This window comes from Peromyscus maniculatus, chromosome 2, assembly GCF_049852395.1.
Source record: "Peromyscus maniculatus bairdii isolate BWxNUB_F1_BW_parent chromosome 2, HU_Pman_BW_mat_3.1, whole genome shotgun sequence".
NCBI classification, from domain to species: Eukaryota; Metazoa; Chordata; class Mammalia; order Rodentia; family Cricetidae; genus Peromyscus; species Peromyscus maniculatus.
The window spans coordinates 121,153,555-121,178,684 of NC_134853.1; the positions used below are offsets into that span (position 1 = coordinate 121,153,555).

At 43.0% G+C, this 25,130-nt stretch overlaps 1 protein-coding gene and 1 pseudogene across 1 annotated transcript in view; one reads left to right on the forward strand and one right to left on the reverse strand.

Annotated features, from left to right (window-relative positions):
- Positions 1-12,532, forward strand: part of Ube2u (ubiquitin conjugating enzyme E2 U) — a 59,647-nt gene extending 47,115 nt beyond the window's left edge. Inside the window, exons 9-10 of the mRNA XM_015992889.2 lie at positions 10,173-10,270; positions 12,227-12,532. Coding sequence (XP_015848375.1) covers positions 10,173-10,270; positions 12,227-12,393 — 265 coding nt within the window. The 3' untranslated portion in view covers positions 12,394-12,532. The remainder of the gene's footprint in view (positions 1-10,172; positions 10,271-12,226) is intronic.
- LOC102910832 (RNA guanine-N7 methyltransferase activating subunit pseudogene) lies at positions 7,102-7,735 on the reverse strand (annotated as a pseudogene).
- Positions 12,533-25,130: the final 12,598 nt, after the last annotated feature.

Consider the following 25,130-nt stretch of genomic DNA (forward strand, 5'->3'; position numbering starts at 1 on the left):
AAACTCTTACATGTATTTTGGTTACTATTAATAGAAACTCATTATCATAATCAGCTCATAAATATTCACCAATCAATCATGTGATTTGGTGTTCATTTCTAAGGCTTTTTTACACTACTTTGACGGTCATTTGAATATTCATAAATGCCTTATTCCTAAGAGACAGGAGAGAAAATGAACCTAACATCCGATTGGTGGTTTGTACTTACTTTCTCAAGAGAAATAGTGAACATATAAAATCAGAACTTAATGAAGGTTATTCTGTAGAGTGCTCTTACTTATGCGCACTCGAAATTGCCATCCGCTACAGCAAATGATTACTTACCTGGCAACAGAAACCATCTCTATCCAGTCTAAGCTCTGACTGCCAGCAAATTATCTAAGTTATTAATTCTGATCAGTTTTATAGTCAGTATATAAGGAAGTCTTAAAAGAATGTTTCTCCTGTGTGCACACAGCAGATTGTTGTAGTCTGAATCTTTTGTGTTCCCCAAAGACCATGTGTCCTGCTTTTTCTGTCAACTTGTTACAAGCTAGAGTTATCTGGGAAGAGATTGGGAAAATGCCTCCATCAGATTGCCTGTAGGTAAGTCTGGGGGGCATTTTCTTGAGCTAATTGCTAGAGGAGGGCACAGCCTATGGGGATGGTGCCACCCTGGGGCAGGTGGTCCTGGGCAGTAGAAGAAGGCAGCTTAGTGAACCATGAGGAGCAAGCCAGTAAGCAGTGTTCCTCACGGCTTCTGCTCCAGTTCCTGTCCTCAGGTTCTGGCCCTGAGTTCGTGCTATCCCTTCCCCTGATGATGGACTGTAACCTGCAAGCCAAACACACCCTCTCCTCTGCAGGTTGCTTTTGGTCATGGTGTTTTATCACAGCAATAGAGAAGCAAACCAGCAGAGCGTGCTAAAGGCTTGCTCTGTGGTGCTACCAGGAGGTGGAGGGATCTTCAGGAGGTAGGGCCTAGTGCAAGGAAGTTAGGTCACTGGGCATGCTTTTGGGGGGACACTGAGACCCCAACCCCCTCTTCCTTTTGCTTTCTGACCACCATGAAATAAGCAGCTTTGTTTCACTTTGATGTCCCCCTTGTCAAAGGCTCCAAGTGACAGGACCAAATGGCCGTCATCCACGAAGAAGCCTTTTCTTCTTCTAAGTTGACTGTCTAAGGTATTTTGTTCCAGTGACAGAAGCTGAGAGAGAGGTATAGAAGGAACAGGAAGTAGCATGGGACAGCAGTACCCACTCACTGGGCATTGCCCCTTTATCCCTAATGTTCTGTTGGAGTTGACAGGAAGGGCTATAAGTGTAACACGCAAAGATGCACGTAAGCATCCTGAAAGCCACAACTAAGCAACCCCACACCCCGTCACTTAGCCGGCCCCAGCGCACAGCATCAAGCCTAGGCTCCCTGCCTCCATTTTTCAACTGGGTCATCACCTCTGACACCTTTCTCTAATTTACCAGTTTAAAAATAATGGAGGTACAGAGATCAACCAAGTTGTGTTGATAAGCACAAATCTTACTTGAAAATTAAAACAAGTATTTCTTTCCTACTGCCTACTCATACATACTTCCTGGAGATTTAAAGTCTCAATAAGTATACACATCCTGTCTGCTCACAGGCAGCAGCAGATCATGTCCACCTTTAAGGGAGAGGTGTGTGTGTGTGTGTGTGTGTGTGTGTGTGTGTGTGTGTGCCTCAATATCAAGGTTTACTCTAAAACAGTCTTACCTTATTCTATTGGAAAGGAGATAAATACCTGCGCCACGTCAATATCAATGTCAAAGTTTCTTGTATTTGCAGAGCACATTCTGGACTCAGTTGTCCTGTATTTTGACTTATGAAGTTAGTGTGTATTATGTTTACATCCGATTTTAACCAGTTGTGGGTTTTTTCATCTGGTTGTGTGTATTTAAACTTATAAAACACAAATAATCTTCCTGTTGGAGGAGTGATTGCATTTTCCTCTGGTTACATAGACTCATTTAATATATTTCATGGATGTTAGTGCTATCCTTTCAGAGTGATTGGATTTAAACAGCATTCTTATAGGCTTACATAATTACATGGTGAATGTATTTTTAAGGAAAGCCAGCATTTTTTATTCCCCAAAAATTAGACCTTTAGTGCCATCTTGTGTTTAAAGAGAGAATTGGCATCAATGTGGCCAATCGTTCTTATTTTAAAATATAGATAAGGAAAAAATATATAATCAGAAAAGAAAAATCCTTTAAAAAGATGAGTTCTAGTGTGTGTGCCAGGCATAGTGGCACACATAGAGTTCCAGCACTCGGGAGGGTGGAAGCAGGAGGGTCAAGAAATCAAGGTCAGCATCAGCTAAGTCATAAATCCCAGTCATCCGCTGTAAGAGATTTATCTCCAAATACCAAGTGGCGGAGCCCTTGCCTAGCATTCCCGAGGCCCCGGGCTTGACCTGCAGTCCACAAAACAAAGAAAAGGCAAAGAGGGCAACTAACACTTCCTCCCAGGCCAGTATTTTCTCTGTCCTTAGCTGCTTTTAGAGACTCATATGTCACGATTCACCCACTCAGCTCTGATCATCTTTCCTAGTTTACTTCTGACACCATTCCTAATGCCACCCATTTGTCTGTGAAACCGTCCAGGAAACCAGCAAGTGTCTGCATGTTATAAAACTGCAGGAAAGGATAAAAAAGAAATATACAAATAAAGCTTAAGCGCTCTAAGGTTACACATTTCATAAGAGCTGAAATTTAGATTTTGGCCTGTAGTGCCACAGCCAGGCACCAGGGCAGACACTGAGGGCCCAGGGCAGGGCTGGAGCTGGGAGAAGGTGTGATTCAAAGGAGGTCATGGCAGAAACAGATTGCAGTTTATTCTCAGAACATCTTAGACCAGCTGTCCCTGGCATGTGAAATTGCTGTCACAGAAGAGGGCTGCTGCCCTTTTCCTCCTCAACGGCATGCTCTCCTTTTGGAAATGCAGGTATCCAGTTCCTTAAATGTCTTTTAATGGATTCTTGATTCTTTTCTCTTCCGTTTATGGAGGTAATTGATTTCACCAATTTACTGTGGCTTTGTGGCTGTGGCAGAAGATTTGGTGGACCCTGACTTAAATAGCAGGGTGGTAGAGTAAACGTAGTAAATGCCCCAGCAGTAAACGCACATGGGACAGAGCAAAGCAGTAAACGCACCGGTGGTGAACGCACGGGGGACTTTTCTGTTCCTCTTTGCTTCTGCTCACAGTCTGAAGGTTCTGCTCACAGTCTGAAAGTTCTGCTCTCAGTCTGAAGGTTCTGCTCACAGTCTGAAGGTTCTGCTCACAGTCTGAAGGGCTCAGGCCCACTCTAGTCTCTCTCCTGACTTCCTTTTCCCCCTCCCACGCCTTGAGATGCAAGGAAGGAGGACTCTGTCCTCTTAAGTATATTAAATTGTATTTTAGTAGAAGAATGAGAAGGAAGACAAGAAATCTTATTAAAGCATGTTACCCACACCCACACACCCTCTTCTATGGGAAGACCAGAAACTCACTGTAGAAGAAATCTCCAGTGAACTTAAAAGTGTAACAGTCATGCCCACTTAAGGAGCATGCACTGGAACAGTACAGAGACAATTAGCAATGCCGGCACAAGGTGACGTGAGAATCATGTCTTCCACAGTTTCAACATGACGCCTTCAAAAGGCCATCCATTCCTAACAACCTACCCAAAGATACTGACATGGGTACAATACCCAATAAAGAAATCCAGACATTTGCCAGCAAAAATGAACAGTGACCTGAAAGAAGATACGAGCAGGCAGATGGATTCAGCACAGAGAGGAAAGTCGGCAGGGCGGGGGAGAGGTCAGCAAAATCAGTGAGAAAATCAACAAAGTAGATGAAAAAGTCAGTAATGTGAAGAATGTTAGGTCTTGTCACAAAGGGAAAAAAGGAGAGAGAAAGAAAAAGAAAGAAAGAAGGAAGGGAGGGAGGGAAGAGGAAACACTGAAAATTAAAAACTCCAGCAACCAAGTAGAAACATGGTGGAACACATCACCAGTACACTCAACCAAGAGAAGACGGACTGTCAGAGGTAGAGGACGAGCCAACAACACAACACTGTACTCAAACATCCATAAAGAGGGGAAAGGCATGTCCACAGCACCCAGAAACCCTGGGATATGATCAAAAGACCTTACTAGCTAAGAATCCACAGAGCAGGAAAAGCTAGAAGAAAAAAATTACAATCTATGCAATGAAATTACAACAGAAAAAATTCTAAATCTAGAAAAATAAATGGACATTAAAGACAGATGGGTGCTTAGAATCCCAAATAGGCATGGCCAGAGAAAAATCTCCCTGTGACTTAGTCAAGATGTCAAAAGTAGAGAGCAGAGAAACAACATTAAAAGCTGAAAAGGAGGAAGTGGTGGGCAGGGCTAAGTTGGTGAAGTGTTGGGCGGGGCTAAGTTGGTGAAGTGTTTGTCTTGCAAGCACAAGAACCTGAGTTTGCTCCTCAGAACCTGTGTGAAAATGGCCGGCGTGGTGGCACAGGCTTGTAGCCGAGAGCTAGGGGGGCAGAGACAGGAGAATCCCTGGCCCTGGCCTGCCAGTCTGGCTCACTGATGAGCTCTGGGCCAGTGAAAGTCCCTCTCTCAAAACTGGTAGACTGCATCCCTAAGAACACCACCCAAGATTGTCCTCTGGCCTGTGCACACATGCACACATTAGAAAAGGGTGAAACAGAGAATCACCAACTCATCTATAAAAGTCAACACAGAAGAATACCATCAACACACTCTTCCACCACCCACAAAGCAAGAAAAGCATGGAGTAACGTAGTATCTCAAGCTCTAGAAGTAACTGCTAACCAAAAGTACTATATCCAGCAAAGCGAGCTCGTAAAACTGATGAGGAAAAGGACTGTATCACCAAAAGTGACCTATGGACTCAATGCAAACTCCATCAAAATTCCAATAACATTCAGGGGTGTGAGGGGGACACAAGGGGATACATATGAATACAATCTAAGGATATATACATATATCATATGCATAATCAGATACATATGAAAATGAAACCTATTTGTATGCTAATTTTAATAATTTTTTTAAAGAACAAGCGCCATGTAAACTCCTAATAGAAGGGGGAAGACTGAAAAAAGACTGAAGAGCAAGAGTGAACCATGGGACCATTATCAAATGAAAAAAAAAAAAAAAAGACCTGTATCAAATGCAGGTAATTGATACAGCTCAGAAGGGATGGGAAAATATCTGAAGAAACTGTTAAGGCTTTAACATATGTAAAGTCACATAGCAAGAAACTTTATGAGTCCTAAGAAAAGGAAATGTTAAGCAATATCAAAGTTTATTCTAATCCAATTGCTGAAACCCAGAAATGAGGGGAAAAAAATCTTATAATAGCAAAGGGAAGTGGGGTGTGTGACTCAATAGTAAGGTACTTGTTTGGCCAGAGTGAGACCCTGTGTTTGAACCCTAGCACCACAAAACTACACACACACACACACACACACACACACACACACACACACACGTACATGTACACGCACACGCACACACACAAAAGCATACACGTGTGGATGCACTGCTGCCACAAGCTAGCAAAGGTTTATTTTCTAATTCATATCTAGAGAATGAATGAAAACAATGGATAACATCATGTCAGAAAATGTGAAACCAAAATTCAGTGAACGACAACCTTTAAGTACTAGAAACTGTCAAACCTGGAATTCTATATCCAATAAACGTATCTTTCTGAAATAAAGCTCTCAGACCAATAAATACAATGAGCAAATTTCTTGAAAGACCATGTCTAGTGATACTTAATTAAAATTAAATAGACAGCCAGGTGGAGGTGGCGCATGCCTTTAATCTCAGCACTCAGGAAGCAGAGGTAAGAGGATTCCTGGGAGTTCAAGGGCAGCCTGGTCTACAGGGCGAGATCCAGGACAGCCAGTGCTACCCAGAGAACCCCTGCCTTGATTAAAAAGAAAAAAAAAAAAAAGACAAGGGCTTGTGGAAGGCAGCATCCATGGAGTCTTGAGTTTGATCCTCAGTACTTCAGGGAAAAAATAAAGAAAACAAATGGATAAACTAAATAATCACATATCTGATAAATTGTATCTAGATCTAAAAATACCTCTACAAAACACTAAGCTCAGGTGTCTTCCATGGGGAATTCTCTACCACTTAGGAAAATAATTAAAATGTACACTAAATCTTTCAGAACCAGATTAGGAAGGAGTGGCTCACAGCATCTGTCCTAAGATGTTAGCTCAACAGGAAAGCCAAGTCCATGTAAAGTGGAGTTCAGTATGTCCCCATGTACATAAATGCAACATTTAAAATAATTCAACCAATTGCAACATGTAACTTCAACAACTATTTTTAAATTAGTTCAGTGGGCTTTACACCAGGACTATAATCTTCGTTTAACAGTTAAAAACTCAGAACTATCAAAGAAAAGATGAAAGAAGGTTCAAATGACCTTCTCAGTAGCAAAGAGAAGTGAACTCCCACTCAACTAAGAGTAGGACAGAGCTGGGCACAGTAGTACTCATGACTGAGGCAGGAGGCCAGCCTGGGCTACAGAGCAAGTCTGAAGCCATTCTGACTACACAGTGCATCAAAAAATCTGTATCAAAAAACAAACAAGGGCAGGGAGTGTGGAGACCTTCCTCAACTTGAAAAAACACATCTGTGAAGAATCAGCATCATACAGAAGGGTGAAAGACCGAATGCCTCACCACTGGGCTCTGAGCAAAGAGGAATCTGTCACCATTCATTCCTATGCAGTGTTTGTTTCTGGGGGCTTCATAATGTTCTAGGATGCATCACTGCTGAGCCATCTTGATTTTTATATTGGTTCCATTTGTCTCCTCTTCGTAGAGGTGTGCCTCCTTGTTTGTCTCGTTCCTCCAGCCCCAGTCACCCACAGAGTAGTATGTGGCACAAGGTGGGTACTCCAAAGGGACTAAAGGATTCAGTAGTATTACATCAATGGGTTACACCCATGAACAAGAATGCCTCTATGCCTCTTGATTTTCATTAACAACTTTTTCACTTAAAAATTTTAAACAACAACAAAAACAAAAACATGGTTCATTCCAAAAGGTTCATTCCTAAACTTTTTTTTAAATAATATATAATCTACTTTATTACCACCAATCATCACATCTCTAGCAAGATCAATTTTATTCAAGTCTCAAGTTCTAAACAATTAACAACCCATTCTGTAAAATAGAACAAAAAACTATGACCAAAAGAAGACAGCCAAACGTTTAACACATTATCAAAATGAATGGTCTTTTGTTAAAAGCCGTAACATTTGTCAGTAGTAACCATATGGAGGCCGCTGGTTGTGACCATATTGTCCGTATTGCTGTTGATAGTAAGGCTCTTGTCTCTGCTGTGGGTAATTGTTTCCCCATGACCGTCCATGCCACTGATTTGATCGATTGTCACTTGGCCATCCTCGTCTGTTATCCCCACCTCTAAACTGTCTGCTATCTTGCAGCCAGTTGCCTCGATTTCTGTGGTTACCACCAGCTCTGCTATTCCATTCCTCAACAATCGGGGGTGATTCAGGAGGATGTTTCAAGTATTCTTGGTACTCTTTGTCATCTTGTGTGAATCTGTTTGCAAACATCTCTCCAAAATCTGGAATCACTTCAGAAGTATCACTCATCTTGAAATTCTGTACAGTTTTTAGGATCCTTCCGCCGGCTGCCCTGGAGGGACTTGGGATGACCACCTCATTCCTAAACTTTTTTTTTTTTTTTTAGATTTATTTATTTATTATGTATACAGTGTTTTGCCTGCATATATGGCTGCAGGCCAGAAGAGGGCGCCAGATCTCATTACAGATGGTTGTGAGCCACCATGTGGTTGCTGGGAATTGAACTCAGGACCTTTGGAAGAACAAGCAGTGCTCTTAACCTCTGAGCCATCTCTCCAGCCCTCATTCCTAAACTTTTAATGGAAATTTCCAATTCTATACTGATCCTTCAGACATCTTGGTAGCGTGACTTAGGTTCTCCATCATCTCACTGACTTGTGAGTTTTTCCAGAAGTCATGAATTTTTCTGTTAAAACATCTCCCTGATGTAATGAGTTGACTAGAGCCCCCTTTCTCCTTTCTTATTCTTCCTTTGTGCATCTCAGACGAAGACTTTGTTTCCAAAGCAATGTCTGTGTTGCCCAGCCTTGATATGAGGGCTGGTGCCTAGTCTTACAGCATCTTATTATTCCATACTCAGTTGATATCATTGGGAGACCTGCTCTTTTCTGAAGGGAAGTGGAGGAGCAGTGGATCTGGGGGAGAGGGGAGTTGGGGGAGAACTGGGAGGAGTGGAGGGAGGGGAAACTTCAGTCAGGGTGTAGTGTATGAGAGAAGAAAAACTAAAAAGAAAAAATAAAGAAAAGTTAATCAAACAAAAACAATAATTTAAAAAAGCATTGCCTGTGGATATAGTTGGTTAAGATGAGGCCACACTGAACGGGGTGGTGTCCTAAGATGAAGCCACACTGATCTGGGTGGTGTCCAATCCAAGACTTTGGTCCTGTGAGAAGAGAGTTGGACATGGTGGCACACTCCTGAAACCCCAGTGCCCAGGAGGCTGAGGCGGGAATAGGTGGAGTTTGAAGCCTGCCTGCACCTTGCTTTAAGAGCTAGAGAGAGTGTGTGAGCGTGCAAGGCACGTAGAGACACAGCAGGAGAGGTGGCTGTGTAACAGAGTGAAGACAGAGTTTGGAATACTGTAGCCGTGGGCCAAGGCACCTGAGGGTTGCTGGGAGCCAGTAGAAGCCAGCCGGAAGTGAAAGGATTCTTTTGGATTTCTTCCCAGAACCTTCAGAGGAGAGACCTTGAACCCAGACCTCCAGCCTCTCAAGCTGTATGAGGATAAATGTCCACTGCAGTAGCCCTCTTCCACGCAGTTCGTTTACCCAAAGTCAACCTGTGATAGTGTGAATGTAATTGGTCCACATAAGCTCATAGAGAGTGGCACTACTGAGAGATGTGGATTCGTTGGAGTGTGTGTGGCCTTGTTGGAGGAAGTGTGTCACTGTGGAGGCCGGCTTTCAGATCCCATATGCTCAAGTCATGCCTAGTATCTCAGACCACTTCCTGTTGCCTGTGCTCAGCTCCTTCTCCAGCACCATGTCTGTCCTCATGTTGCCTTGCTTCCCACCACGATGATAATGGATTGAAGCTCTGAACTGTAAGCAAGCCACTCCAATTAAATGTTTTCCTTTATAAGAGTTACTGTGGTCGTGGTGTCTCTTCACAGCATTAGAAACCCCGACTAAGACACAACCACAGCCAAAAAATATTTAGAAAAATCTAGAAAAAAAATAATAGTTCTTCAAGTGCCTGCATTCTGAATAACATAATGGAATTGGGCAGCCCCCATCCCCACCTTGTCACCCCGAGTGGGACTCAGCCCTCAGTCTAGCACTCCACACACTATCCACCCATGTCACTCAGTAAATGACAGTCACTGTAACAGTATCTCAGGAAGCCCCCCCTTTTTTTTTCCTTAATAGCCGACTGCAAAGCACATGGGTAGTGATGAAGTAATTCGGACATGCCAAAGAAGCTGTCAACTGCTTCCTGAAAAGATAATGCCTGACTTAATTAGCAAAGGAAAACACGCTGAGGTTCCCCTTGGCGGGATCTTCCATTTGTGAGAAGAGAAAAAGAAATGTGTCTTAATGTCATTGCCCCTCCTTACAGAGGTCAGGGTGACAAGTTAAGACATAAGAGACATTAAATATATGCATGTATGTATAGAAGCTGTAGATGTAGGGCCTGGCACTGGCCTTGGTTCTAGACATCCACTGGAGGTCCCAGACACATGCAGGGCAGGGGCAAAGGGGACATTTTAGACATCGAGTTTGTGGTCATTTATCATGGTGGCCCTTGCTGTGTGGCATGCTATTTTTACCTTTGCAAAGGACAGGATTTATCATATTAATCCCCAGCACATTGCTTTCTCTCACCACTGCTCCTTTGGAAAGCACATACTAAAATAATGTCATTGCTGGTCAGCGTTCAGAATGGTACCATGTCCTGAGCACGTTCCCAGCCCATGTCCTACCTTTCTGTTTCATTCAACCTGTTTGGTTTACCTTCCTCAAATGAATGCACACTTCCCATAGTTTATAGACGTCTCTTTTTCTTCCCCCTATTTTACAGATTTGAGTTCGTTAAGTGGAGGTTTGCTAGAGAAAATAAATCACCAGAGCCCAGTAGCCACCAGTTCGTCCAAAGGATGGTTGTCGCCCCATCTCCAAGTAAGTTGGATTCATCTTGGTTTTTCTCTTTTATATCTAAGCTGTGATTTATAATAATAAGTTATTGCTCAGCTCAAATAAGTTTGAATGCATGAGGCTTAAAAACGCATGGTTCAACTGTACCAAAATCAGTTCAATAAGCCAATTACATAGGAGTTGAAGATTGTTAAATGGAACTATTTTTCATACTTCCAAGCTTGCTATGCTTCTGAATATGCTAATACACAATTTGAAAAGTTAAGGTTAAGTTTCAAACTGTGAGAAAGCAGCCAAAACCAAAATGCCTGGAAACTGACATGTAGATGCGGCCATTAGTGAAGCTGAGGAGTAGAGTGATGTCTACCCATGCTTTGCTGGACTGGCCTCCTCAGCTCACATCTGTCCCTGCCACCCTATCTCAAATCCTTTCATCACTTCCCTTTTCCTTTAGGGTGAGACTGAGGTTGTATGGTTTTCCCATACCTGTCCGTCTTTTCTAGTAACACCTCTTACCCTTATCCCTCCCGTCAGTACATCATACATCTTTATTCTCTGCGTTATTTTAATTATTTAGAAAAGTACACTGTTTCCTCATATCCCATTCCAAGCACTATTTCTCTTTTCTTTTTTTTTCTTTTATTTCCTTTTTGTTTTTTGTTTGTTTGTTTTCGAGACAAGGTTTCTCTGTGTAGCTTTTGGCTGTCCTGGAACTCACTCTATAGACCAGGCTGACCTCGAACACACAGAGATCCACCTGCCTCTGCCTCCCTAGTGCTGGGATTAAAGACATGCACCAACACTGCCCAGCTATTCTCTCTTCTTAATATTCTAGTACCTAGGCATCCTTTTTAATTAAATTCAGATATAGGATGAGCATCTCTAATGCAAAAATCTGATAGCATGCTCCAAAACTTTTGAGTGTTGATATGTTGCCATGTTGTTCCACGTGTAAAATTATTTAACAAATTGTATGAAATTACCTTCAGGTCATGGGGTATCTATGAAACAAGTTGTTTTTTTATTATTATTAGTTCTTTCTGAATTCCATACAGTGTGTTCTGATTATATTCACCCTTCCCCAACTACACATTAGTTTTATGTTTAGGCTTGGGCCATCCCCAGATATTTTATTATGTGCAGGCAAGATATTCCAGAAATCCAAAACAACTCTGGCTTTCTCTATTTCTCATAAGGCATGCTCAGCTCATACTAGCATCTCTAAAAGTTTCCCAAGAGTTCCAACAGCACTTCTCTCTTGGCCATGTCATCCTCTGTATGAAATTGCTACAATGCATACATATGGGCTCATAGATTTTGTATGCCAGGAATTCTGGCATATCTGAGTTGATCCTCTGCTCCACACTCTCCCGTGGCTTGTGATAACCCTGAGGCTGAAACTGAGGAAGATTCTACCTTCCATCTCAGCAAGGTTGCTGGCAGAATGCCTTTTCCTAAAATGCAACTGGAAGCCAGTGCATGTATTGTAAATATAGGCCAGCTGGCCAAACTAATGAGTAGTGAAAAGGTTGAGGGAAAAAGGAAAGGATGGAGGTTTTAAAAGGGAGGAGGGCTGGCAAGATGGCTCAGCAGTTAAGAGTTCTTACTGCTCTTGCAGAGGACAGCAGTTCGGTTACCAAGCACCCCTGTAGGCCAGCTCACAACCATCTGCAACTCCAGCTTCAGGAAATCCAATGTCCTCTCCTGGCTTCTATAGGCACTGAACTCACATGCATAAACACACACACACACACACACACACACACACACACACACACACACACACACAGAAAGAGAGAGAAAGACAGACAGACACACACACAGAGAAAGACAGACAGACATATGCACACACGAATATTTTCTAAAAAAAAGAATGTTTTTAAAGGTTATATGTTATCATTCAGATGAGAGTAGCATTAGATCTCATTGTTTACCCCGCTAAGTCAAATAAATTACTGTTTTTCATGTTTCCCACCACAGCTGAGCTGTCTTATGGTTCTGTAGAAAGTGAATCAGACTATTATGAGTGGAAAAATGAAAATTGGACAGAAAAAAATGAGTCAGAAGAATCATGGGAAGATGAAGTGGACAAGCTGGTTGCCTGGACTAGTGCCCTTGATGTAGGTGCTCTGGACTATGAGAACTAACATGCAAGGATTTTCTAACCACCCAGGTATCGGGCAGCCTCATTGGAACAACCGTGGAAGATGCTGAGAACCTGGCTGCTGCCCCCTACCCCTGTCGACCTCATCTTTCTGCAAACACAAAATACAAGTATAAACCAGTGACTTGCTTGCTTTGGGTTTTTCAAACTCTGTTGTTGTTTGGAACTAAGTTTGTCAAAATCAAGTGCTCCCTGCAGCATTCTGTCAATGCTGCTTTTCCGTTTTCCCACAATCCGTAGGGCACTGGAACTAAGTTCATACCGGGAACAGGTGGGTTAGGAAGAACGCTGAAGGGGAAGAGAAGGGAAAGGCATTTCAGGGACTGGACATGACCCAAGCAGAGGCAACTGTGACTTAACCACTGAGCATCTGTCCAGCCCCTGGGCTATGCCTTTCAAAACAATACTTATTGCCACACCCTCATCAATACATATCTACATATATCACCGATACATATCTATGCATGCATGTAAGTCCAATTCTGGGTCTAGTTATCGGGCAATCTTCATTTCTACAAAATATAGAGCCATTCCACAGCTTGGCTTCTGATCCTGTGGTACTCCTCTAGTTAACTAAATTCCCCAAGTCTACCTTGAATAGTTTCAGACAGTAAGGCCTCAGCTGATCATAATCCCTGACACCTTTGCTGCCCACCTGTTCCCTGTGCCCAACCCCCAACCAGGGTTACAACATTCTGACAGCCATCCCAGCATTTTCCTGCTTCAACAAATGCCACACACAGCCAAGAACCAAGTTATGATCCACATCTAACTTGGTACAACTAAGAGTTCTTCCACACCTGATGAGAACTATTACAAATGGCTTCCCCAGGATATAGAGAAAGATGCCTCAGGTGGTGGTCACAGCCACAGAAGGTAAGTTTCTGAGCCATGTCTCCAGTAAAATTTTAGGATGGCAAATATGTGGAAACAAAGCCCAAAGGGACCATGTTGGTTAATCAAAAGCATTTCTTTGTCACCAGCTGCCATCTAGGATGTTTCTTTTCCACTTAATCCCTCCCCTTCAGGACAAGGAGGCCACGCTTGCTTTCATTTCCTGTAGCCCTGATATCTGACAGTGGAGTAAGGGTAGGGGTGACGTGGGAAATAGAGAGAGACACTAACCAATAGAACAGGGTGGTGTGACTGCCTTCTATTTCTGCCCTCATGTTGAGTCTCCAGTAGAGGCATCATTAGGACCGACTCTCGGCCCAGTGCCCTTCTCTACATCATCTCATGTAATCTATCAGTCTTACCTCCCACCCAGGTCCTTCTGTTCTGATGTTTCCCGTCTCCTCAAAAGGCATCTTGACTTGAGAGTACCATGTGCATCTGAAATGGCCCCCGTAGGAACTCATTCTTACTCATCCTTCTGCCTCTGATTCCTTCTTTCAGGCAGAGAGACAATCTTCAGACAAAGGCAGGAGGTTCATGTCACTTTGGGCCAGCTAACCACCAGGACTGGAAATGTTTTCCTCTAGATATCTATGATAGATCCATCCTCTCCTTCCTGTCCTTCTGCCACTTTCTGTCATGAAGCTTTGAAAATCAGGAGACAAGACGATACTTTTAGCATTTCCAATTTTTTATTTCAATTAAAAAAATTTAAATATTATGTTATTTCCTGCCTCTTACTCCTCCAACTCTCCCCATGACCCCCATCTACCTCAAATATGTGGCTTCTTTCTAATTATTACTGTGTGTAAATATGTAAAATACAACCTGCTGAATCCATTTAGAGTTGCTCATGTGTATATGTTTTAGGGCTGACCACTTGGTGTTGGGTAACCTATGGGGGCCCTTTCTGGTAAAGACTAGTTCTCTTTCAATCAACTGTGCTTACTTGCCTGTATCTCTTAGCCAAGGGGTGGAGCCCTGTAAGAGTTCTCCTTTTCATGTTCATATTTCTATTGGTGTTGTCATTGCTTGGGCCTGGCTTAAGCACCTGTATTTCCCTGTCATTTCTGAGAGACACAGTGTCACAGAAAACTTCCTAGTCCTCAGATTCTTACAATATTTCCACCCCATTTTCTGTCATGTTCCCTGAGTCTTAGATGGGGGCGGGGTGTACTGTAGATGTATCAACTCGGGCTTCACACCCTACTACGATCAGATGTTCTCTTCATTTTGACTGTTTATGACTTTCTGTAATGATCTCTGTCCACTTCAAAGAGAAGTTTCTTTGATGAGCGATGGAAGCTGCACTCCTCTTTGACAATAAAGGGAAGAGTTTGGTATACAGTTAGGATTGACAGTGGTTTAGGAGAGCAGCAGTCATCCATTCTTCTCTAGGCCCTATGATCTCACTGCACATCAGAGGTAGCTGGCTGCTTTTCCAGACCAGGTATGATTTCCTTCCCGTTAAGCGGGCCTATGTCCAGTTACACAAGCCTCCAAGAAATGAGTGTCACTATTGCTCTTGAAGGACATCTTGCCATGCTGGCCATTGATGTGGTTCAGAAGCATCATATCTGGGTAGGACTGGGTTGTTTCCCTCCCTTGGCAGCTTACATGGCACCTATAAAAGATGTTCCTCAGGGAAGGGGCCTTGAGGGTTATATCTAGCTGTTGAAACTTCCTTTATGACTCCCTCACCTTCCTCAAACCACAATGACCTTCATGAGTCAGAAAGGCACCCTCTCCAGCCCAGCTCCCTACCTTTCTGTCTTGGTCTCTTTGGACTGCTATCCAAAATGCCACAAACTTGGTAGTTTAGAAACAACAGAAATTCATTTATCTCAACTTTAGAGAGCTGTAAGTGTTGAGTTGCTATCCAGCATTCCAGTGTTTACCAGGGTGTATCCACTCAGCCACAGACAGACTTGGGAGTCATTTCCAGTTTGACTGTACACCTACAAAAGCTACTGTGGCAAATCCATCCTATTAGCAATGATTCATTTTTGTCTAATCCCTTCTATGAGTATAGACTGATCCTGTGCCTTGCTGATTGATAGATAATGCGATATATATTGAGGATGATTGGATTGTAACGCCTGTCACTATGGTACCCATGGAAAATTCCATCTCAGCCGACTGAGAGGGTCTCCTGAAGGCTTTGAAGAAGAGAGCTGTGGTGTCGGGGAAAGGCTACAAGGCAAGGATCTGCCAGCTGCTTTGAGGAGCTGATAGGAGGGCATGGCTGATCATTAACAAAGTACTGAAAGACCTCAGTCCTACCACTTCAAGAAACGCTGCAAACAGCAGTCTAAACTGGAAAAGGCTCCTGCTCTAGAAAGGAATGCAACCTAACCAACACCCTGCCTCAGCTCTGTGCAAACCTGAGCCCCACCCCAGGCCATGTCCAGAGTTCTGATCTTGAAAACTAGAAAAGAAAAGCAGATTCTTTCTTGTGCTGCCACATTTGTAGTAGTTTGTCATACAGAAAACTAATTTAGCCACTGCAAACATTTGAAGTCTTGGCATAGACCTATGTTTTACTGTGTTGTAAGTAAATATAGGGAACAGAAGTAGTTAGATCAAAGATGGGAGTGTGTTGGGGGTTTTAGGAAACTGCCAAACTCTCTCCCAGTCATATTAGAGTCGAATGGTTCTAGTGTCTCTACATCCTGACCGGTTCTTGATGTAGCTGGTCTTCTAAACGTCGGCCATTGTGGAATGTCGAAGTGTCTTTGCTCTCCTTTTCTCCGAGGACCAGCATACTGCCCATCTTTTCATTTGCTTCCTTGAGATGCTTTTGTCTTCAAACACCCTGGGATACTTACTTTCTTATTGTATTTTGAGAGTTCTAGATCCTGGCTAGCAGCTCCCTATCAGATCATGACCTGCAGACATGCAATTTTCAAACCAATGGCCGGGCTTTTTCTTTTCATCATCTTAGTAATGTCTTTTCAAGAGCATTTTTTTTTTTTAAATTTATGAAGTTCAATTCTTTTTCTCTTATAAATTGTATTCTATTATTTAATCCAGTCAATAAGACTTCCCTTTGTTTCTTGTAGAAATTTTATAATTGTAGGTTTTATATTACATCTACCATGTATTAAAAGCTAACTTTAGTATATGATCACAAAGGAATGGATCAAAATTTGTGGGTTCTCCTTCCTTCCTTCCTTCCTTTCTTCCTTCCTTCCTTCTTTCCTCCTTCCCTACATACCTACTTTCCTCTCTTCCTTCATTCCTTTCCTTCTTCCTTTTGTTTGTATGAGTATCTAGCTGTACAAGCAACATTTCTTCTACCTCCAGTGAATTTCCTTAGACCTTTGTTGGCGATTGTGGTCTATTCTCAGACTCCCTAAAGCTAGTCCACCATCTGTCCATTTTTGTACAATACCATGTTGCCTTGATTATCACTCTACTGTGTAACTTAGGATAAGGTTAGCCCTCAATTTTGTTCTTCTTTTTCAACCTTATTACGGCTATTCTAGGTCCATTTCCAAATAGGTTGATATCAGCCCATCACTGCCTAAATAAAAATCATCTGAGAGATTTGGTTTGGAATACATTGACTCCATAGGCCAATTGGTGGAGGGTTGACATTTGAACGTATGTATTGAGTTGTCCCATCTTGAACCTTCCATTTTTTTCTTCCCATGACGAAATAGCTCTTGACAATAATTTGTAATTTTCTGTTGTTTGCTTATATATCTTTTGTAAGCTATTTCTTCTGAATGTTTTTTGGGTTTGTTTTAAATGGTGGGTTTTTGTTTTGTTTTTAGTTTGCAGTTTTCCTTTAGTAGTATGTAGATATGACTTTTTAAAAAGTGTATGTTTTAAAGCAATGTTTTAAATGAAAATATAATTGTTTTTCCTAACTTCCATAATCATTTATATGTAAAGGTCTTATTTTGGAATTAGCCTTCACTTTGTTCTCCAGCTCATTTTATATTAATATGTGATCCATATTAAGAATCCATGCAACCCCTTTGAACTTTTTTTTTGTCACTTCTTGCTCATATTGAAAGGTTTGGGGCTTGGAGTTCAAGGGGGACACTTTTTATTAGAAGAGTTATCAGTGCTGTGGACAGACATGGCCAGGACTGTGGGGGTCCCTGCAAGCTCTCCTGCCTGCAGGGAAATGATCTGCTAGAGGCAAGAAGAAAATAAGGTTCAGCACAACTTATTAGTTACCCAGGCTGGTTCAAACTTCTAGAGTCTGACCCCAAACGGTTTATTTCTGACATAGCTAAACATAGTCCAACTCTGGAGAAAGACTTCCTTGTGACAATTATCACAATAAAGCTTAGGGCATGACCACATTGAAACTCCTTTGCAAAGTACATGTCTTTCGCAAAGCATCTGTGAGGATAGGTACTATTGACTGAGAAACAATGCTCAGGATAAGGGTCAAGGGAGGAAGGATTTGTAATAAGCATAACAGTAAACTCTTTTGCAAAGTACGTGGAACTTCTTTTCGTAAGAATGGAGGATTCAGGTGAGGCCTAGCTCTTCAGAATTGCAAGGATCACAAGGCTATTAACAACATCCACTCCAGCCTTCTGAGTGGAACAGGTGTAAATCCCTTCCGTTGAGGAGAAAAACCTGCCTGTATAACATCCTAGTTTCTCTATTGCTATCTGTGAGCATGAAGACCTAGTGCCCTCTACAGGGCCCTCTGAGGAAAGTTCGGGTCCCAATGCCATAGACTTTGAAGACAGCATTGAAGGGGCTCTGAAGAGACTATGGGCCCAGGAGGTTGTCCACTCTTACAGATCTCAGTGGAAGGAGGAGGTTTTATGCTACATAGTTAACGAGTAGTCCACAGCATGGGTCAACTTTCAGGGAAGGAGTGTGCAGGGGGTTAATGGGACAGAGGGACACCACTTGTAGAGTTGTTCCCATTATACTGACTGCCCTCTGATGCCCCTTGGTCTGGCAACGTGAGCCTGTAAACTCACTGGGAATGTGAGAATGGTGCCTATCATTCCCTTGGAACCTGGACACCTGCAAGTCTGTTAATGACTTAGAGATTCACCAACAGGCTTCCATTTGCATTATAGCAGCTGCAAGTCGGTGTGGCTTGATTAGCCCCTGGTCCAAAACCTAACATACACTAGTATTACGTAATATTCTTTATCTTCATTACTTTTCTTTGTTTCTTAATTTTTGGCTGATTGTTTGTTCTTTGACAATTTGATGCATTTATATGATGTGTCCAGATTGTTCTTACCTCCCTCCCATCCCTATCAGTCCCATCTGAGATTAATGACTTTTGGTTTTGCTTTGTAACCCATTAGTTTAACTGAGGCTGCCTGTGTGAGTGTTGGATAGGAAGTATCCACAGGATAGTGTCAACCTCTAATCTCCCTTGAGTTTTTTTTATAGTTTTTCTCAGAGTTCGTTCTAAAGGTTCCTTGGGAATCTCATACATTCTCATCAATTTTATTCCTTCCAGAGTCTCTGTCACCATCTCTTAACCCAAGTATAATGAGCACCCCCCCACACACACACACCTTCTGCTGTCTGTATGGTGGTCTCGGTGGTCAGAAGCACCTGGGAGGGGCCTTCCTAGCTTAGCTGAGGCTTGTCATTTCTCCAGGCTTGTATCAGCACTACGTTGCTGGACTGGAACTAATGGACTGCAACCCAGAAAGGGGTCTGGGAAAGAAGTCCCTCGGACCCGAGTGATGACAAAGTGGAAGAAATTGTAGTATGTGGTTTAAAAATAATAATCTTAGGTTTTCATAGTGGTTCGTGGGCCCACTAAGATTTGGGAAGCCATACATGCTATATGGAGACGGGCCATTGGCCCTTCTTGGCTTTCCCCCTGTCGATTACCATAGATGATTCATCTGTAAACAGTATGATCCTGTTATCTAAGGGAGCTTCTCACAAGTCCTGCCTGACCTTGTAGCTTCGTGAGGAAGCATAAGTACCAGGCCCCTCTCCATTAGTCCTTTTCCTCTACAGGAAATGCATCTCCGTCCAGAACACAAATACGGGCCATGTTGCTTATGTGAGTTAGATGTCCTATGAGTCACCCCATATTGAGGCTGGGCAGCAGATGACAGTTGGGGGATTCCGAGCAGACATGACGAAGGACATCTGAAAAGCTTTTAAATAAGCAGGATGTAAAGTGGAGAGATGCCATTAAAAATAGGCATAAGCAGAGGATGACACAGAAGATTGTACTTCCTGAGTCCTGAGCCGAGAAGATAATGGAGGAAGGAACTTGTGTCGAGCATCGCTAAACTCCTCTGCATGTGGTTGATCCACCTACCGTTTTGTCTGGGTTAGCACTGGACCTTGCAAGACCATGAAATAAAATGCCTCACTTTAGCTGCCCAGAGTCCCTGGTGCTCATTATTATGAAATGGGTTTTTTCTCTTTCCTCTACAGTATGTGTATCAGTTAGAGAATCCAATCTCCAGATGTTGTTTTTCCTCTTTCATTAAGAGGACAGGTGACTTCCAGATGGATCCCATCCTACTCTGGGTCCTGGCTGACCTTGGAAGACAAGGGCCAAAGTATCAGCTGTCCTTTTTATTATTATTATTTTCATCTTCTCTTCATTGATATTGTTGTAGAGACCCACAGAGGTTTCCTAGTGAGAACTTACTCAGGGTCTGAGATTCTGAGCTTGCTTTACCCAGCAGGGCTGCCTAAGGGATGACTGGATGACAGGCATGGTTACCAGGTGTTTGGAAGGGCCTACACTTGGCTGTATGATGTGTTTTGAGCTAGCAAGGGGGAGGTCTTTTACCCCACCCCTTGGCATTGTTATAAAAAGCCCTTTTGAACAAACAAAAGGCCACTGGGTAGTGATCTAGGCCCTTCTGAAGCTATCCTATGTTTCTGTCTTTCTTCTCATCGATGTCTCTTTTTATCTAATATTTTCTTATCCCTCCCTCTCTCCTCCTCATAGGAACTGTTAAAAAGGTGAGAGCTGGCTTCCCACAGATGGTGCCAGAACTTGGGACTTGGGTACAGAGGAGATAAGTAAGGGAGAGAAGGGGCATCACAGAAGCAGTTGGATATGTCCGGTTTTAATTAAGGTTAGGCTGTAATGTTCTATCCTTCGAGAGTAAAATTGTAAATATAAAGCAAAGTTAGGCTGCAGCAAGTATCTCGAATCTGCCTCTGTCTACGTTTCTCTCTCTCTCTTTCTTTATCTATTTAGTAAGTTAGGTTTAAAGTTGTAAAAAAGTTTTGGTGAAGTTTGGAGACTATAAGCTTTAAGTCTAGGGATATGGTGAAGGTTTAAAGTAATTTAGAGTGGAGTAGGTTTTTTCTGAGCACGACAGGACCTGGGATACATAAAGCAGTGTCCAGGATCTAGTAGCCACTGTGAACTTAGCAGTCCAAGTGGCTTCAGAAGCTCCAGAAGCCACCAACAACAGCAGGTGCTGATCAAGCCAACGCAAGCAGCATGGTTCTGTGTGCTTTCTGCCAGGAAGACGCCATGGTGGGAGAATGCAGTCAGCTAGCTGGAAAGACATGGCTTGAGGCTACGAGCAATCTTGACAAGCCAAGCAAAGAATGTGTGCAGCAAGAGAGGTGAATGGCAGGCAACAGCTTGGAGAACCGCAGCAGAGACTTCAGATCCCAGTAGCCAAAGCACCTGGAGCTAGAGTCCCTGGTGGCCAGAGCCAAGTGAGGGATGCCCTGGGGAGTGCAGGCAGAGTTCAGGCAGAAAGCCAAGTGGGGCAGCATCCCTACAGGGTGGAATGGTGGCAGAGATAGTGTTGCAGACCCAGGGGAAACACCCAGGTAAGATATGCTGGAACTTGGCCAGCCTGAGCTCCCAGCAGCATAGTGGAGCTTCCCTGAGGGCAGCAATCAGCTCTGCCATCAGGGCAGCCCACAGAGGCTTCTCAGACTTTAAGTGCTGCATGCAAGGCCACCAGCAGAGCAGGTAATGAATGGGACCAGAGGAAGTCACAGCTTGTAGCAGCTGGGTTTCCTCCAGGACCAGGGTATTGAATGCGGAGCTGCAGCTCATAGTGGCTGGGATTCACCTTGAGCTCCTGCAGTGTGAGGGACTGAGAGCCCTAGCACCAGGCAGGATGGTTATGGGAGGTACAGACAGATTGGGACTGTAAAAGCAACAGGAGGAACCAAGATCCAAAAGCTGTGCAGTTTCTGTTTGCTGGATGTAAGAAGGTCTCTTTTGAGAGACCTCTGCAGCAGCCAACTATTGTGGAATAAATTGTTTAAGTGGAAGGCTATGGACTGCAAAGCACAGCTGTAGCAAAAGTTTCAGAGATGCTTGCTTGAACTGCAAAGAGATTTGGTAATGGACTCCTCGTATTTTGAGCAGTTTGCTTCAGAGTCATTACAACTTGGACTGCTATACAGGGACTGCAGGGCAGCTGATGAGCCAGGCCCTGATTTTGAGCACTCAGAGGAACTTTAAGACTGGTACCAGAACTGTCGTTTTGAACTTTTCAGACTTAAGAAATAGGATGGGTAGGAGTGATTCAATTGCAATGGGACAATGTTTGACTTTACTTATGCATATATACTCTATCAACTATGATGACTTATGAATTTGTTTTGTATATGTATATTTGTTTTGTTAACTGTGGTGACTCACAAACCTTGTGTAGAAATGGAACTGTTATATAAGAATGGACAGAACTGGTTTTGTGTAGAAATGGAGAAGTTTGGTTTTTTTTCTAACTGGGCTCAAGATGCAGCTTAAAAAATTATAAAGAAAAGGGAGAGTTAATATTCCTCAGTCTATTTAATTAAAAAAATATTTTCTTGTCCCTTGAGTGGACTGATGTTAGTTTGTGTTAATGTACCCTATGTTTTGTATAGTTCTATTAAAAATTTTCTTTTGGATGTTTGCTAAAAGTTCATGAAGTGAGACAGGCCCGGTGGCGGAGACAAGCAGATGCAGGTAGGACTGCGGCGGCGGCCTGCGGAGGTAGACGGGCCCAGCGGCGGCAGCCGACAGGGACATTCAGGCAGCTGGCAGAGACATTCAGGCCCAGCGGCGACCCACAGAGGTAGACAGGCCCGGCGGCAGAGACAAGCAGACGCAGGTAGGCCTGCGGCGGCGGCCCGCGGAGGTAGACGGGCCCAGCAGCAGCCCACTGAGGTAGACGGGCCCAGCGGCGGCAGCCGACAGGGAAATTCAGACCCAGCGGCAGCCGGCAGAGACATTCAGGCCCAGCGGCGGCCCACAGAGGTAGACAGGCCCAGCGGCGGCCCGCTGAGGTAAACGGGCCTGGCGGCAGCGGCTGACAGGGACAATCAGTCCCGGCGGCAGCGGCCGACAGGGACATTCAGGCCCGGTTGCAGCCGGCAGAGACATTCAGGCCCGGTGGCGGCCCCCAGAGGCAGACAGACCCAGCGGCAGCTGACAGGGACATACAGGCCCAGCGGCGGACCGCAGAGGTAGACAGGCCCAGGGACGGAGACAAGCAGACGCAGCGTGGAACAGGGACGCCCCTAACTCCAACATCTGGGGAAGAAGCTATCTCCGTGGGTCAGAACCAGAACAAATCTGAACACTCCCGTCTGAGGACAACCCAGGGCCCAGCTGCTGATCCTGTGAAACCCAACAACTTGGAGGTGTTGGTGAGACTACGCTGCTCAGCTGAAACCCATCTGGGAGAGGATTCAGATGCCTACAGTTTAAAGTCTGAAGAAACAAGATCAGCTGAGGAGTTGACAAATGAACAAAACGTGACCTGGGAACACAGAAGAAGGTGCTACCCAGACACCAAACCAGATCACCAGAATCATAAGTATATAATTCACCGATCGAAATCAGCTGCCCCTGAAGAAATAGCCCAATAGCACCAATTTAACCAAGAACCCCTACTAAACCAAGACTAAAAATTAGAACAAGAGAGGCACTCTCAGACACAGATACCACCTGCACCGCACAGAGGAAGAGATGAGTAGACGCCAGTGCAAAAATACAGGCAACAACATAAAGACCTATATGGCAACATCAGAACCTAGTGATACTACACCTGCAAGACCTAAACATACGATGACAGAAGAAACAGAAGAAATCAACCCTAAAAATGACTTTAAGAAGATGATAGAGGCCCTTAAAGAAGAAATAAAACATTCCCTCAATGAGGAAATAAAAACTTTCCTTAAAGAGGAAATGAAAAACTACCTTAAAGAGGAAATAAAAACTTTCCTTAAAGAGGAAATGAAAAACTCCATTAAAGAGGAAATAAAAAACTCCCTTAAAGAAATGGAAGAAAAAACGAACAAAAAATGGGAAGAAATCAAATCAAGCCAAGAAAAAGCAATTAAACAGATGAAAGAAACATTTCAAGATCTGAAAAATGAATTTGAGACAATAAAGAAAACACATGCTGAGGGAATGCTGGAAATAGAAATCCTTACTAAACGAACAGGAACTACAGAAACAAGCATAACCAACCGATTGCAAGAGATGGAACAGAGAATCTCTGACACTGAAGACACAATAGAGAAAATAGATTCGTCAGTCAAAGAAAACAATAAAGACAAAAAAGTCCTAACACAAAACGTCCAGGAAATTTGGGACACCATGAAAAGACCAAACCTAAGAATAATAGGGATAGAAGAAGGAGAAGAATACCAACTCAAAGGCACAGAAAATATATTCAACAAAATCATAGAAGAAAACTTTCCTAACCTAAAGAAAGAAATACCTATGAAGATACAAGAAGCTTACAGAACACCGAATAGGCTGGATCCAAAAAAAAAGTCCCCTCGCCACATAATAATCAAAACACTAAACACACAGAATAATGAAAAAATATTAAGAGCCGCAAAGGAAAAAGACCAAGTAACATATAAAGGTAAACCCATCAGAATAACACCAGACTACTCAATAGAGACTATGAAAGATAGAAGATCATGGACAAACCTCATGCAGACACTAAGAGACCACGGATGCCAACCCAGACTATTATACCCAGCAAAACTCTCAATCACCATAGGCAGAGTAAACAAAATATTCCAGGATAAAACCAGATTTAATCAATACCTGTCCACAAACCCAGCCCTACAGAAAGCACTAGAAGGGAAAATTCAACCCAAAGAAGTTAAACACATCCATGAAAAATCAAGCAATAGATAATCCTACACCAACATACACCACAGAAGGACAACACAACACAACCAAAAAAATAACAGGAATTAACAATCACTGGTCATTAATATCCATCAATATCAATGGTCTCAACTCACCTATAAAAAGACACAGGCTAACAGAATGGATAAGAAAACAGGACCCATCCATCTGCTGCATACAAGAAACAAACCTTAACTCCAAAGACAGACACTACCTCCGAGTAAAGGGCTGGGAAAAGGTTTTCCAAGCAAATGGACCTAAGAAACAAGCTGGTGTAGCTATCCTAATATCTAATAAAATAGACTTCAAACTAAAATCAATCAAAAGAGACCAGGATGGACATTACATATTCATCACGGGAAAAATCCACCAAGATGAAGTCTCGATTCTAAACATTTATGCTCCAAATACAAAAGCACCCACATTCATAAAAGAAACACTACTAAAGTTTAAAACGCACATCAAACCCCACACATTAGTAGTGGGAGATTTTAACACACCACTCTCACCAAAAGATAGATCTACCAGACTGAAACTTAACAAAGAAATAAAGGACCTAACAGATGTTATGACTCAAATGGACCTAATAGATATCTACAGAATATTCCATCCTAACACAAAAGAATATACCTTCTTCTCAGCACCCCATGGAACCTTCTCAAAAATTGACCACATGCTTGGACACAAAACAAATCTCAACAGATACAAAAAAATTGGAATAACCTCCTGTATCT